Here is a 14475-nt window from a genome sequence, read left to right as displayed (position 1 = left end):
CTTAAAAGGATAAGTAAAAAAAACTAAAACCATATAAGTAAAAAAACTAAAACCATTCTTAAATATCAATTTTTCTTCAAGTTCTATCTGGTTGGATCCGGTATCTCTGTCACACGCAAGCGCCATCGTTGATTTGTATATGATAAATGAGCGACATAAAAACACAGATATTGATCGCTTGAAGGCGACACTCGGAAAAAAATCGTTGCATAGACAGTAAAAGGAAGGCCATCGCTATTCTCTATGAGTGGGTTGGTCTCAAAGATAAATGATTTCTCCTGCTCAAAAGTTTTCCCACACGTATAGAGACTAACTATATATTTATCAACAATTTTTTTCTAAAAATTCAACATATATAATTACAATATAATCATGATGTAATTATATTATAATCTGTATGTAGCTACAATATAACTTACATGTAACTTCTAAAAATCCCTTTGTAACATGATATTTCCATAAAACGGAGGTCGTGGGACTGAATCCTTTTTCATGCGTGCGTGCGCGCTGTGATATTTTTCATTCCTTGCTTACACAAATCTTAAAAACAATATAATAGTTCAAAATTATGTGAAACAAGTTACATTATAATTACATACAATCTACAATATAATTACACTACGATTATATTATAATTATGTCGGAGAATGAACTCCTCCACCAGGGAACCGTGAGGCCCCCCTTTGTGAGTTCGGCCGGGGGCAGCGGGTGAGATTCGAGGGCTTGGTGAGCGAAGCTGTGTGATTTTGAGGGGATTCAATCCCCCAAAGACGATGAGACCAAAGGGGTTTATACAGGTTCGGGCCGCTAAGAAGCGTAATACCCTACTCCTGTGCTTGGTTGATTGAGTGTAGAACACAAGTGCTTGGGGTTGCGAGACCCAAGCGCCAGTTCGCTTGGAAGTCCCCCCCCCCCCCTCTCACTAGGCCTGGACCTCCTTTTATACCTCAAGGGGTTACCACATAGGCTCAACAACCTAACTTTGTCGAGAAGTATTACAATCTTTGCATTAAATGCATGTCTTGTTCCTTAACTTGGAAGCCGCATACACGTCGCCTCGGTCGTGGGGCCTACCAAACCATGCCGCCTGACACGGGGGGCGCCCATGTCATTCAACATTTAATGGGTGAAGACTTCTGGGCTTCTATTATACCGGGAAACGGGAGCTTAGCTTTGACCAGAGCGGGAGGACCGACTCCGGCTGGTATAAGAGGATGAGAACCTCTCACCATCATTATTTGATGGGACATGTCAGGTTGCACGCCGCCTGACACACGAGCAGCGCACGGGCGCACTAGCCAGTCCCATCGGTCATTCGACCGGTCACAGATCGGTTGAGTACACTGCACGCCGCATTCGCGACCACTCGGGTCGCCATAAATGCGGGTAGGTAGGCACCTGTAGGCGGACACCTAACCCACCGTACGTGGTGACCTAGAGAGAGGGTTGGGGGATCCCGACCCCTAGTCACAGGAGGGGACGGTCGCCGCCCGACCTCGGGCCCGATCCCTCCTCGAGGGAGGGCCACGTGGCGCCTGGGGCAACCCTCTCCCTCTAGTCTCGGCCAGAGAGTGGCCGCCGCCCTATCTCGGGCCCGACTCCCCTTGGGGGAGGGCCACGTGGCATTGGGGGGCAGCCTCCTCCGACTAGTCTTTGGGAAGGAGTGGCTGCCACCCCACCTCGGGCCTGACTCCCCTTGGGGGAGGGTCACGTGGCATCGGGGGGCAGCCTCTTCCGACTAGTCTTTGGGAAGGAGTGGCCGCCACCCTACCTTGGGCCTGACTCCCCTTGGGGGAGGGCCACGTGTCATTGGGGGGCAACCTTCTCCCTCTAGTCTCGGCCAGAGAGTGGCCGCCGCCCTACCTCAGGCCCGACTCCCCTTGGGGGAGGGTCACGTGGCATTGGGGGGCAGCCTCCTCCGACTAGTCTTTGGGAAGGAGTGGCCGCCACCCCACCTCGGACATGACTCCCCTTGGGGGAGGGCCACGTGGCATCGGGGGACAGCCTTCTCCGACTAGTTTTTGGGAAGGAGTGGCCGCCACCCCACCTCAGGCCTGACTCCCCTTGGGGGAGGACCACGTGGCATTGGGGGGCAGCCTCCTCCCTCTAAACATAATACCCCCGGGCTAAATTTTTAGAAAAAAAATTATCGATAAATATATAGCAAAATTGCACATGTAATACTAAATAATTCTAAGAAAAAAATATATATCTTAATACTGTATTTTTTTAATAAAATTATTTATATTTCAAGACGAATGGATTACGAAATAAGTCCCACTAGACACAACATATATAACTGGCCGCTATTTTATCTGATGTCAATTCTCCTATATCTAGGCGACACCTACGAAGTACTCTCTCCGGTCATATATAGAGGGAGTACAAGATATTTCCATGAAACACTTTAATTTGGGCATCCTATCTCACAGAGGGAATTTTCACACGAAGAAATTATAAATAAATCAGTTTAATTTTCGTAGGCTTTGGTAAAATTCTCACGTCAGGAAGGAACAGCTATAGGTAGCGCGGCGTGGCCGTGTAAGCCTGTAAAATATCTCTATTTATTCTGCAATTTTATCTTGTGAACGTAAGTAACACAGGATTGAGCAGTAGCTAGTGACGATTATTAAGCCATGCACGGCGGCGGCGCCCGTGCGCTCGCGGCGGCGTTCGTGCTGGCCCTCCTCGCGGCGGCGCCGGCGGCGTCCGAGGTGGTCTGCAGCGGCCGGCGCTACGCGGCGAACAGCAGCTTCGATGCCAGCCTCCAGCAGGTCGCCCGCACCCTCCCCGGCAACGCCTCCTCCTCCCCGCTCCTCTTCGCGACGCTCGCCGTCGCCGGCGAGGCGTACGCGCTCGCGCTCTGCCAGGGCGGCACGAGCGCGGGCTCCTGCAACTTCTGCGTCGCGCAGACCATGCGCGACGGGGAGCACGCCTGCGCCGGCGACGCCGACGTCGCCATGTACGACGACATCTGCACCGTCCGCTTCTCCGACCGGGACTTCCTCGCGGCCACCACCAACTCGCCGGAGAAGCTCGTCGTGGCCGGCTCGCAGTCGCAGAAGCTGGTCCCCTCCGCCGCCGGCCGCTTCTACCGCCTGGTCGGCGAGCTCCTCGACGCCACCGCGGACTACGCGGTGGCCAACTCGACGGCGCGGTTCGCCACCGGCGACGTCGGCGTCGGCGGCTACTTCGACGGCGAGCCGTTCTCCAAGATCTACGCCTTGGCTCAGTGCACGCCGGACCTGACACCGGCGCAGTGCCGCGCGTGCCTAGCGTCGGCCATGGAGGAGATGACCCGGCAGGTCTTCGCCGCCAGTTCGCCGGGAGGGAAGGTCATCGGCGAGCGCTGCGGCCTCCGGTTTGAGGTCTTCTCCTTCTACACCGTCGACGCCATGGTGCACCTGCAGGTTGCCATGGAAGGTGAGTCCACTCCGTCCGCCCTAAAATATACTCTCTCTGTTTCTAAATATTTGACACAGTTGATTTTTTGGTACATGCTTAACCGTTCATCTTATTCAAAAACTTTTGTGAAATATATAAATATATATATTTATAAGTATATTTAACAATAAATCAAATGATAGAAAAAGAATTAATAATTACTTAAATTCTTTTAATAAGATGAACGGTCAAACATGTTTAAAAAACCAATGACATCAAATATTTAGAAACGGAGGGAATAGTATATTTTAAGACGTATGATCTTTTACATGATGGACTTATCAGGCATACGCTATGATTTTTTTTTTCTCAAGATGATGGGCATATGTTTTCATCAATGTAATAGTGAATGAATATCGAACCTGCTACACAAAAGATATGAAGAATATCATTACTCCCTTCAGTTATAAATATTTCTGTTTAGCACCTCCTGGCTATTCCCTTTTTTTTTCCTCAACAAATATGAAATACTAAACTGAGATTTATCTATCATTGTATTCCAGGCAAAAAGAAATCAACCCCGGTTCTTGCAATTGTACTTCCGATAGTATTTGCTGGATTACTCACAATCATAATAGTTAGTTTTTATATTTGGAGGAAGAAAAGATTGCCGACCAAAACACCACTCATCGGTAAGACACTACAGCATGATATAACACTATTCTTATCTGTTTTGGAAGAAAAACATTAACAGAAAGAATGTGAAGCCACACAAAATGGAATAGTGCTAATAAAATATATTTTTACGGCTATTCCACTTCAATGGTGCAGAAAATACAGAGGACCTCGAAGATTTTGAATCTATCTTTATTGATCTTTCAACATTGCAATCAGCAACATCCAACTTTGATGAAAGCAATAGGCTTGGTGAAGGAGGATTTGGTGTTGTTTTTAAGGTATATATTCTTGTGCCAAATTTTCCCCCTTTGACACGAGGAGAACCAATGTTAATTTATTCGCACACTAAAAAAAGACGTATCTTCTGTCAAATCATTTAATAAGATCTAGCGTTTGATTGCTCAGGGTGTCTTCCCTGATGGACAAGAAGTAGCAGTAAAGAGGCTTTCCAATTGCTCCAATCAAGGACTAGGACAATTGAAGAATGAACTGTCTTTGGTAGCCAAGTTGCAGCATAAGAATCTTGTTAGGCTTATTGGTGTCTGCTTGGAAGAAGGAGAGAAGGTGCTTGTTTATGAGTACATGCCCAACAAGAGCTTGGATACTGTTCTTTTCGGTACTTGTCTTCACTTGAATTTTATCTAACATTGTGAATAAATTGTTATTTAAACTGAAATTTTTGTCATTTGGCACTAGATCCAGAGAAAAGCAAACAACTTGACTGGGGAAAGCGATACAATATTCTATATGGAATTGCTCGAGGCCTACAATATTTGCATGAACATTCTCAATTGAAGATAATCCATAGGGATTTGAAAGCAAGCAACATTTTACTTGATTCAGACATGAAACCCAAGATTGCAGATTTTGGGATGGCAAAGATCTTTGGAGATGATCAAACCAGGAATGCCACAAGCCGCGTTGTTGGAACGCTGTAATTGATCTGTACACTTGCTCTAATTCGTTTCACTTGTCATGGAATTATCATGAGTACCAAATTTTACGTTAAAAAAAGTGGTACCTCCTAGTACTTCTATAAGCTAACTTTCAACTGAATCTTGTCACAGTGGTTACATGTCTCCGGAATACGCTATGCGGGGGCAGTACTCAACGAAGCTGGATGTCTTCAGCTTCGGCGTCCTGGTCTTGGAGATCGTGACAGGGCGAAGGAACAGTTATGCGGTGGTCTCTGAACATTGCGAAGATCTCTTCAGTCTTGTAAGCAAACACTCCTCGCATGCAATTAGTATTTTGTACTCCCTCCATTTCACAATGTAAGACTTTCTAGCATTGCCCACATACATATAGATGTTAATGAATCTAAACACATATACATGTCTAGATTCATTAACATCTAAATGAATGTAGGCAATGCTAGAAAGTTTTACATTGTGAAACGGAAGAAGTAGTAGCTTTTCTCAATGCTAATCAGCAACTGGTATGATAGGTGTGGAGGCACTGGAATGAGGGAACAGTTACAGAGATTGTGGATCCTTCTCTGGGCAACCACTACCCTAGAGGAGATATCCTGAAATGCATCAACATTGGGCTTCTGTGCGTCCAGCAAAACCCAGTGGACCGACCGCCGATGTCAGCGATCATCCTTATGCTCAGTAGTGGCACCGTCACTCTGCAAGCACCCTACAGGCCGGCATATATCTTTGGCAGGAACAGGAGCTACACGGAAACAATGGACGTTCCATTACCTTCGGGGCCTCATTCGTCGATCACTGAGCTTGAACCTAGATAAAGTCATTGGTCATCTAACGATAGAAATGGATGGGGTTGGAATTCATCGGTACCCGTTGTCTCAATCTAGTTAAGTGTCACGTCTTTAGTTGAAAATTAGCGGTTACATGCGCGACCATCTTACTCTCTGTTAGAGCATCAACGACAACCTGCGTGAAGTCATCAAAGCACTAGGTGCAGGTCTCGTACGATGACGTACGATTACCAACGGGGAGAGGTATTAATGTATGATAGACTTTGCCAAATGTTCTATTAGAAGTGTACTCTTTTGTCAAATGTACTTTTCTACTGAAGACTTAACTCTGTAAATCTATAGCAACTAGTCAAAAACTCTTCTTGTCACGGCATTATCACAAAAGGTACCTCATATTTTATAAATCAACAGATATACGATGTGATGCTCGGTGCTACGAGAGCCATATTTGAGCCTTTTGAGGACCAGGAGCATTTAGTATGCATCTAGCTTTCCCTATGGGACAGGCACTAACCAACAATTAAGTCATTTTGCATTTGCACCGCCAATCCAATCATGTTCTCCCTTGTCTCATTCAACCATTGGCAGTTTCTCAACATTTATCCTCACAATTTCATTGCACCAAATCTAATTGTAACAACTAAAAGGCCATGTGCAATGTTCGCCAAGAACAAGAAAGATATTTTAGCTCCTAGAGTACAAAACTACAGATACTAGACATAACTAGATGCTAATGCTATAAGATTGCTAACTAGAGCAATTTCATGTTCAAGGAACGGCTTTACTAGTGAAACAGAAAAAAAAAAGGCGAGAGAAAAGAGCAGCAATGGAGAGATGAAAGGGATTGTCATGTTTTAATTGTTTTTTAGTTGCTAAATATTGCAAGAAAGAACAAAAAGTAGCACATGTGTACCGTGGCAATGAAATGACAAACTTTATTCCTCTCACATTGAACATGCTCTAAGATTCAACTCATGATTTCACAACCAATTCAAACTGCATAGGTTCATTTCAGAAAAGTTTATGTGATCAGCCTACGTACGGCTGCTAGAGAGTTATCATCTCGCAAATACAAAATTAAGCCATGCAAATTGCAAAATATTACTCATTTTGTCATGACCAATTTTCAAAGTACGCCTACGGCTTAAGTTTGTGATTATTTCTCAAGTATTTATGTTTTTGCAACAATGTTAGCAAAGAAAGTGATAAAAACTGTGGATATCACCGAGTAAATTCCACAAATATCTAAGTGTATGATGCGATGCTCGACTGCATACCCACCAATCACCATATATGATGGCCTAAAGAACATTGACTCTTGTGAAGACTAAACCTTTCATGGGGCCCGGTATAGTACCCCTTCCGTCGCAGATCAGACACTAGCCAAGTCAAATGCAACCTTGTTCACACATGTCTCCCTCAACCACGGTTGTCTCCATATTGGGTCTCATCATGTTCCCCCTGTCATTTGGTTTCAAGAATTTCTTGGCTGGCTCTGACAGCGAGATCTCAGGTCCCATCTAGATAGATTGTTTCTCCATGTATGGACTGTTTTTTGTCTAGATATGGTTTCTTCCATATTTAATTTTATCAGTGTATGGATTAGATATATCTCCTATATTTGGATTCGCATTCTCATTTTCTTTTCTAGTCCAATTGTTTTTCAATTTCAAAAGTGGTCCACTGCCCAGCTATCCTAGCTCGGCAAGGAATTAAATTTGAAAATATACCGTTCATTCAATTTTTTTTTGTTAGAAATATTCAGGATGCAAAATCTTTTGCACAAATATACCATCGGTCTCGCACAACCATTGCGCGAAAATAATGTGGAAATGACGTCGCGACCGGTATCGTGCAGTGAAGGCGCGAGACCGCGCGGTCTCGCTCAAGGAAACAGCGATACCGATCAAGCAACCAACGCTATCGCCCAAGCAAATAGCGATACCGTGACTTGCCGATTTAATTAGCAGTTAATTATCCTGATTAGTGATTAATTAATAATTAATTAATCGCTAATCAGGATAATTAATCACTAAATATTATTAGTTAATTGTTAATTAAGTAATTAATCACTAATGAAATGGATCCCATTGGACAGTGTCGCTGATTGCTTCTGCGAGACCGTTCGGTCTCGCTCTTCAATTCCGCGAGACCGCACGCGTGAGACCGTGCGGTCTCGGGTTTTCGCCGCGCGATACCGCCCGTGACGTAATCCCCACGTCATTTTCGCGCAACAGAAGTGTGACACCGATGGTATCTTTCTGCACGAGTTTTTACATCTCGAATATTTTTGAGAAAAAATTGAATGAACAGTATATTTTCAAATTTAATTCGCTCGGCAAGGGCAAACCAATTCTTTGCCTGATTGCTTGGTTTGCCAACCCCATATTTTGGTTGGTTTACTTTCCTTGTGTACTTACCGTGGAAAGTGAATTTTGCCATTGAATAGTCCTACTCCTCTCACGTCGCCCTCCCCCGGCGGCTCGGGAGGCGACACGACCGCCGCCTTCCTCCTTCGCCTCGCCGCCGCCGCCTGAGAGGGCGCCGACAAAGCCGTGCAGCCACAAAGATGGCGGCGACGGGGCCTCGTCTTGCCCATCCGGCGCTCGGCGGCCGGGGGAGTTGCCGGGGCAGCAGCACCGATGGCCAGATCCGGGCCGTGCCGACCAAATCTGGCCGAGGAGGGGGGTCGCTGGTGATAGGGACTGACGGTGGCGGATGTAGCGGCAACAACAACGAAGTCCCTCTAGATCCGCGCCGCCTCGGCTGGATCTGGCCGGATGGCGGCTGGCGACACAATGGTCGGCGGTAGGCCGTTGCCGGCAGTAGCATGTGGAGGTGGGGAAGGAGTCGAGCGGCGGAGAAGGAGACCGAATGTGGGCGCGGGCGCGGCGTTGATGGTGGGAAGTGGGCGATGGCGACTGCGAAAGGAGGCACGGGCAGCCGCGGACCGCTAGCTGGGGAGGCATGGTAGACAACCGCATCTGGCCGGCGCGGCAGTGACTGGAGGAGGGGTCGAAGGCCGGCACGGCGCGAGGAGGCGTGGCCGGCAGTGGCGGAGGTGGGCATGGTGCAAGAAGGAACTGCGGTGGGCGTGGTGCGGTCTGCGGCGCACAAAGGCTGGCCAGCGGGGGCACCGGTGCAGTGGTCCCACATGTCGGTAGAGGTTTGACGGTGGCGGAGCATTGATGCGTCAGCCGTGGACTCGCAAGTAGAGGGCGGTGGGTGAGAACCTAGCCCGTCTTTAGCTGGGCCGGTAACGACGACATTTCGAGTGTCCTCCCCTCCTGAGGGCGTTGTCGAGTTATCTCACCTTCTCCAGTGGAACTGCTGAGTGAAAACCTAGTCTTAGCTCTCTTTGAGACCTTTACGGATGACGGCGGTGGTTTTTCCGTCGTTTATTTCTTTGGAGACGTCGTCTAGGCAACCTTGGCTGAATCCTCCCAGACTTTTGGTGCAATATCGCTCTCTAGATGCATGTCCTCTTCTCTCAGCATCCTAGCTTATGCAAGTTGGCCATGTCATAGGGCCTACGGGGGAGATCGGTTCCATCTCTCTCACCCCCCTCTCTCTCTCTCAATCCCAAATATGTGGCTAGAGTTGGGGTTTAGTGTCAGTTGTTAGGGATAGGTTTGTGCGACCTCGACTGTAGTTCCTTTGGAGGTCTAGCGACGACCGCTTCGGTGCTAGTTTTATTCTGGGTTTGTGTTTGGTGCTTTTCTTGCGTGGGAGGTGGAAAATCTTTGTTTTTTTCCTGGTTACGACCTCCCAAGGTTGTAATATTATAATTTTTTCTGCTCTATCAATATGAGCTTCGCACTTTCTGGTGCGAGTCGTTAAATAAAAAGGCTAGCTTTCCTCTAGCAGTTTATTTTTTAAGTTCCAAACACGTAGCCTAGCCAGGCAAGAGCTGAGGATCCAAACATGCTTTGCTCTCACCTTGTCACTCCCTCCGATGTACTCCTACTAGAATAGGTAGCCACTCGCGTGTTAGCTCGACGCACAATGTTGAGCTGTAGTGGCAACATGCTGCGCGCCGTCCATGTCCTCGCCATCGCCGCCGCCGTGCTGACCCTCGCGCCCCTCGCCGCCTCGTACCCATGGCAGGCCTGCAACGGGAGCAGCAACTACACGGCGAACAGCGCGTTCCAGCGAAACCTCGGCGTCCTGGCCGCCGCCCTGCCCAGCAACGCCTCCACCTCGCCGGACCTCCTCGCCAACGCCACCGTCGGCGGCGCGCCCGACACGGTCTACGCCCTCGCGTTCTGCCCGCCGATCGACAACCAGAACGCCTCCGGCTGCCGCGCCTGCGTCGCCAGCGCCTTCGCGGACGCGCGGAGCCTGTGCCCGAACAACAGGGGCGCACACATCATCTACGACGGCTGCGTCCTCACCTTCTCCGGCCGGGACTTCCTCGGCGCCGCCACCAACCCGGCGGACATGGAGAGGAAGCTCCGGAACACCGAGAACGTCACCGTCTCTGACGTCGGCGAGTTCAACGGGGCCATCTACGAGGTCCTCAACGCCACGGCGGACTACACCGCCGCCGCGGCGAGGAGGTTCGGCACCGGCGAGATCAGCTTCGACCCGACCTACCCGGTCATCTACAGCATGGCGTGGTGCACGCCGGACATGGCGCCGGGGCGCTGCCGGGCGTGCCTGGCGGACACCATCGCCCAGATGCACGCCTACTTCAACCCGAACGCGCAGGGCGCCAGGCTCGTCGGCGTGCGGTGCGCCGCGCGGTACGAGATTTACCCGTTCTACACCGGCCGCGGCATGGTGCAGGTGCCGGTGAGCCGGCCGCCGGCGGTGCCGGGAACTCCCGGTGCGTTCTTGCCTTTGCTACTCCTACTTTATTATGGCTTTGGAAATTCTTTGTTTTCTATTTTATTCACGAACGCGAAAAATAATTGCACGCTAATATATTAGAATTAGAAGAGCATAGTTTAGTTGTTTTCTATTTTAGAGATAAACACAATACACATGTCTTAAACATTTGTATTAGTTCAATTCAAACTTTGTGTATTAGTTAGGACCGTTATTTTGAATTCTTTTTTAGTTCAAACTAATAGTACTATTTTGCTAGAAATTCCATTATTTGAAATATTGTGTTTGTTTTCAGGGAAAAAGAGTAAAACTGGTAAGATTCTTGCAATTGTACTACCGATAGTGGCAGCTCTACTTGCTAGCGCTATGATCTGCTTTTGTTGCTGGAGGAGGAGAACAAAAGCTACTAAGCTGTCACTATCATGTAAGTTACAAGAGACCGAAATTGTTGAAATTTTATCAAAAATATCATTGGTCGCCTTTCTTTGCAATGAGTTCAGGAATCACAGAGAGCATATGTAACATGGAAGATATATTAATATACGAAGGATTCACTAGTTTGGTTTAAATACTTTAATAATCCAGCTTACATACTATCTTCTTTTTTTAAAAAAAAGAGTCTAATTGTGTTCTTAGATATATTCCTAAATTTGTGCTTTTTATGCCATGTCTCCTCCATGAAGTACAAAAATATTCATCTCTTAAATATTTGACATTTCGGACAATTTTGAAAGTTGGTCATCAATAATTACTCAAAATGTCTTTTTTTTTAAAAAAAGATAATTATATGTGTAGATTTGTATTCAAAAGTACTATCAAAATATCATAAACTTGCTAGGTTTTATAACACCGTTCTAATACAAATTTGATGATCAAAACTTTAAAGTTTAAACAAATCTTGTCCTTGTCATCAAATATATTTTTTTCTCCGGAGAGAGTATATATTTTAAACTGATGAGTTGTTTGCTCTTACGTACCATGACACAGATTCTTCTCGTTCTGAGGACATTCAAAACATCGAATCTCTTATTATGGATCTACCGACACTACGGATTGCCACAGATAACTTTGCTGAAAACAACAAACTAGGTGAAGGAGGATTTGGTGCAGTTTACAGGGTATATGGACATGAATTTCTGGCACATATGATTGTGGATTAATTTATTAAGTTTCTTCGGTTGTAGCATAAGGTTTTAGTCAATAACATGTTAATTTGTACAGGGATCCTTTCCCGGTGGCCAAACCATAGCTGTGAAAAGGCTCTCTCAGAGTTCTGGACAAGGCATAGGAGAGCTTAAAAATGAACTGGTTTTAATTGCCAAGCTCCAGCACAAGAATCTCGTGAGGCTCGTTGGAGTTTGTTTGGAACAAGAAGAGAAGCTACTTGTCTATGAATACATGCCTAACAAAAGTCTAGACACATTTCTTTTTGGTATAATCATCTTTATTGGAATGCATTCAATTAAAATATATTGATTTGTTCCTATAAGATTGAAAATAGAATTATAATGTTCACATGATGATGATGTTTTTTACTGAACTGCAGACCCTGAGAAACGCAAACAAATCGATTGGGCAAAGAGGTTCATGATAATAAAAGGAATCACTGGAGGATTGCAATATCTGCATGAAGATTCTCAATTGAAGATAATTCACCGTGATCTAAAAGCAAGCAACGTTCTACTGGACGCAAATATGAACCCTAAGATTTCAGACTTTGGCTTGGCAAGGCTTTTTGGAGATGATCAGTCACAAGAAACAACTAACCGCGTTGTTGGAACTTAGTAAGTATCATAAATATTACTATATTAGTAGCATGCTCCAAATGATTAAATGATTACATATTTACATTTGACGATATTTTGTCTCTTGTAGTGGATACATGGCACCAGAATACGCTTTACGTGGGCAATATTCAATAAAGTCTGACGTATACAGCTTCGGTGTGTTGCTTTTGGAGATCATCACAGGAAGAAAAAACAGTGACTCCTACAACTCTGAACAAGCTGTTGATCTTCTGAGCCTCGTGAGTATCTTACCTTACCTCACAATCGCTAGCTACTTCTAGTGGCAACGACAATTTAATCTAACAAGCATGATTATATTGATGCAGGTATGGGAACATTGGGCAATGAAAACTATCACGGAGATGGTTGACCCATATTTGAGGAGTGATTCTTCCTCTCTAGATGAGATTTTGAGGTGCATTCATGTTGGACTTGTATGTGTCCAAGAGGACCCTATGGATAGGCCAACTCTGTCAATGATCAATATCATGCTTGACGGCAATACAGTTTCAGCTAAAGCTCCATCGAGACCTGCATTTTTCACAGAAATGTTGGGCAATATTAATATTGGTTCAAGCATGTATTCCCAACCATACCCTGTAACCGACTCCACGGCCAAGCACTCGACGGCCATGTCACTAAATGATGTGACAGTAACAGAGCCTGAACCAAGATAAGTCATACGCATTCCTTGTTTGTATGAATATGTTGATGCACGAGGAAATAACTATGTGATCTGTAATTCGAGTTAGATGACTCCATGGTTGTGTATTTATTGTATTTTCAGGACATATGTAGTACTTAATTGTAAGACAAACTACTTGTCTTGAGAGATAATATCTGTATTATATTATGAAGACGTATAAAAGCAACTCACGGAGGACCGACTTGTCTGACGTTGGATGAGCAATCAGCGTTACTCGACCCGCTCGGCCTATCAAGCCTTCTTCATCAGTCAGCACTCATTTGCTTGTGCTGATCTGCTCTGGCTGGCTAAAGGCCATGCTAAGTGCAAGCTTTTTCTTTGGCTTGTGCTCCAACAGCGTTGCTGGACGGCTGACCTCCTGCAAAAGCGTGGTATTGATAACCACTTGCCCTGTACTTTCCGCACTCAAGAATTGGAGACGGTGAACCACATCCTACTTATTTGTGTGTTCGCTCGTTAGGTCTGGCACCATGTTCTATCTTCTCCTGGTTGGCCTGACCTCGCTCATTCCCGTGGTTGCTCACTTTAGGTTTGGTGGTCGATTGCTCGGGACTGCCTGCCAAAGCATCTTCGCAAGGCTTCGACTCCCTTGTTCTTCAGGTCTCCTGGCATTTGTGGAAGGGGCGGAACTCCAGAATGTTCTTTTTCAGTAGTACTGGTGTCGGAGCCCAAAACTAACAACTTGGATCCGACTGAGATTAATGTATCAATCCCTGGATCAGTAAAAATTGATACATACAATATAACTGGTTCTTCATTGCATACGTTAAAGTCTTACAATACTAAGAGTTTTACAATAATAGGTACTCACCTATCTAATTAATATACAGCGGAAGTTTCTATACATTCTGACTAGTGAGGTATAACCTTTAGGGATTTTCTAAGTTATCGGGGTCTTCGTAGTAATAGTCATAAGGGTCCTCCTCTTGACCCAGATCTGAAAAAGGGGTCATAAGAGCAAGGATGAGTATTCACCATACTCAGCAAGTTATCACAGAATTATGTAATGCATTGACATATAATAGGGTTCTTTGCAAAAAGCAGTATTGGACAATCTGAAAAAGTTATAGCAGAATTTATAAAAACATATAAATTTAGCTTTCTAACCAGGGTACCATATGAGTCCCGGTACTCAACTCCATGAGTACGGCTATTCGAATAGTTTCAAAGATATTCTACTGCAGCAGATGTACGCTTTACCCGCAGTCCATGACTTGCTGATAATCATCGGCTTTAGTCATGGCCTAGTATTAAGTCATTAACAATTATGGCACCAGTTCCATAAACTTATATCCTCATATGCTCTGAACGTAATGTTAACAGCAGCAAGAGGAGTTCTGGCGTTCCCGAGGTATTTAAGGGGAACT

General features: G+C 45.8%; 2 protein-coding genes across 3 annotated transcripts; both read left to right on the top strand.

The window, feature by feature from the left end:
• Positions 1-2504: 2504 nt before the first annotated feature.
• Positions 2505-6133, top strand: LOC127778575 (cysteine-rich receptor-like protein kinase 6). 2 transcript variants are annotated; one of them, XM_052305192.1, is made up of 7 exons: positions 2505-3423; positions 3948-4076; positions 4216-4340; positions 4453-4678; positions 4759-4996; positions 5130-5280; positions 5510-6133. In XM_052305192.1, the coding sequence occupies exons 1-7, from the start codon at positions 2637-2639 to the stop codon at positions 5810-5812; spliced, it is 1959 nt and encodes a 652-aa protein (XP_052161152.1). In that variant the 5' UTR covers positions 2505-2636; the 3' UTR covers positions 5813-6133. The 2 variants fall into 2 exon arrangements, with proteins under 2 accessions (XP_052161152.1, XP_052161153.1); XM_052305193.1 differs by having other exon boundaries at positions 2507-3423; positions 4468-4678.
• Positions 6134-9620: 3487 nt separating this feature from the next.
• Positions 9621-13498, top strand: LOC127778241 (cysteine-rich receptor-like protein kinase 6). The gene is made up of 7 exons (XM_052304813.1): positions 9621-10613; positions 10911-11039; positions 11603-11733; positions 11837-12047; positions 12162-12399; positions 12491-12641; positions 12729-13498. The coding sequence occupies exons 1-7, from the start codon at positions 9791-9793 to the stop codon at positions 13077-13079; spliced, it is 2034 nt and encodes a 677-aa protein (XP_052160773.1). The 5' UTR covers positions 9621-9790; the 3' UTR covers positions 13080-13498.
• The last annotated feature ends 977 nt before the right edge of the window (positions 13499-14475 follow it).

Source organism: Oryza glaberrima, chromosome 7 (assembly GCF_000147395.1).
Source record: "Oryza glaberrima chromosome 7, OglaRS2, whole genome shotgun sequence".
In the NCBI taxonomy this organism is placed as follows: Eukaryota; Viridiplantae; Streptophyta; class Magnoliopsida; order Poales; family Poaceae; genus Oryza; species Oryza glaberrima.
Note: the sequence above shows the minus strand (reverse complement) of the source record. Positions and strands in the feature narration are given on the sequence as shown.

What these genes read in the sequence shown, in the direction of transcription:
- LOC127778241 (XM_052304813.1), top strand. Translation starts at nt 9,791, where the DNA reads ATGTTGAGCTGTAGTGGCAACATGCTGCGCGCCGTCCATGTCCTCGCC. An exon ending in GGCGGTGCCGGGAACTCCCG is followed by an intron (nt 10,614 to 10,910) that starts GTGCGTTCTTGC and finishes GTTTGTTTTCAG; the next exon opens with GGAAAAAGAGTAAAACTGGT. An exon ending in GATTTGGTGCAGTTTACAGG is followed by an intron (nt 11,734 to 11,836) that starts GTATATGGACAT and finishes TAATTTGTACAG; the next exon opens with GGATCCTTTCCCGGTGGCCA.
- LOC127778575 (XM_052305192.1), top strand. Translation starts at nt 2,637, where the DNA reads ATGCACGGCGGCGGCGCCCGTGCGCTCGCGGCGGCGTTCGTGCTGGCC. An exon ending in AGCCGCGTTGTTGGAACGCT is followed by an intron (nt 4,997 to 5,129) that starts GTAATTGATCTG and finishes ATCTTGTCACAG; the next exon opens with TGGTTACATGTCTCCGGAAT. An exon ending in GCGAAGATCTCTTCAGTCTT is followed by an intron (nt 5,281 to 5,509) that starts GTAAGCAAACAC and finishes CTGGTATGATAG; the next exon opens with GTGTGGAGGCACTGGAATGA.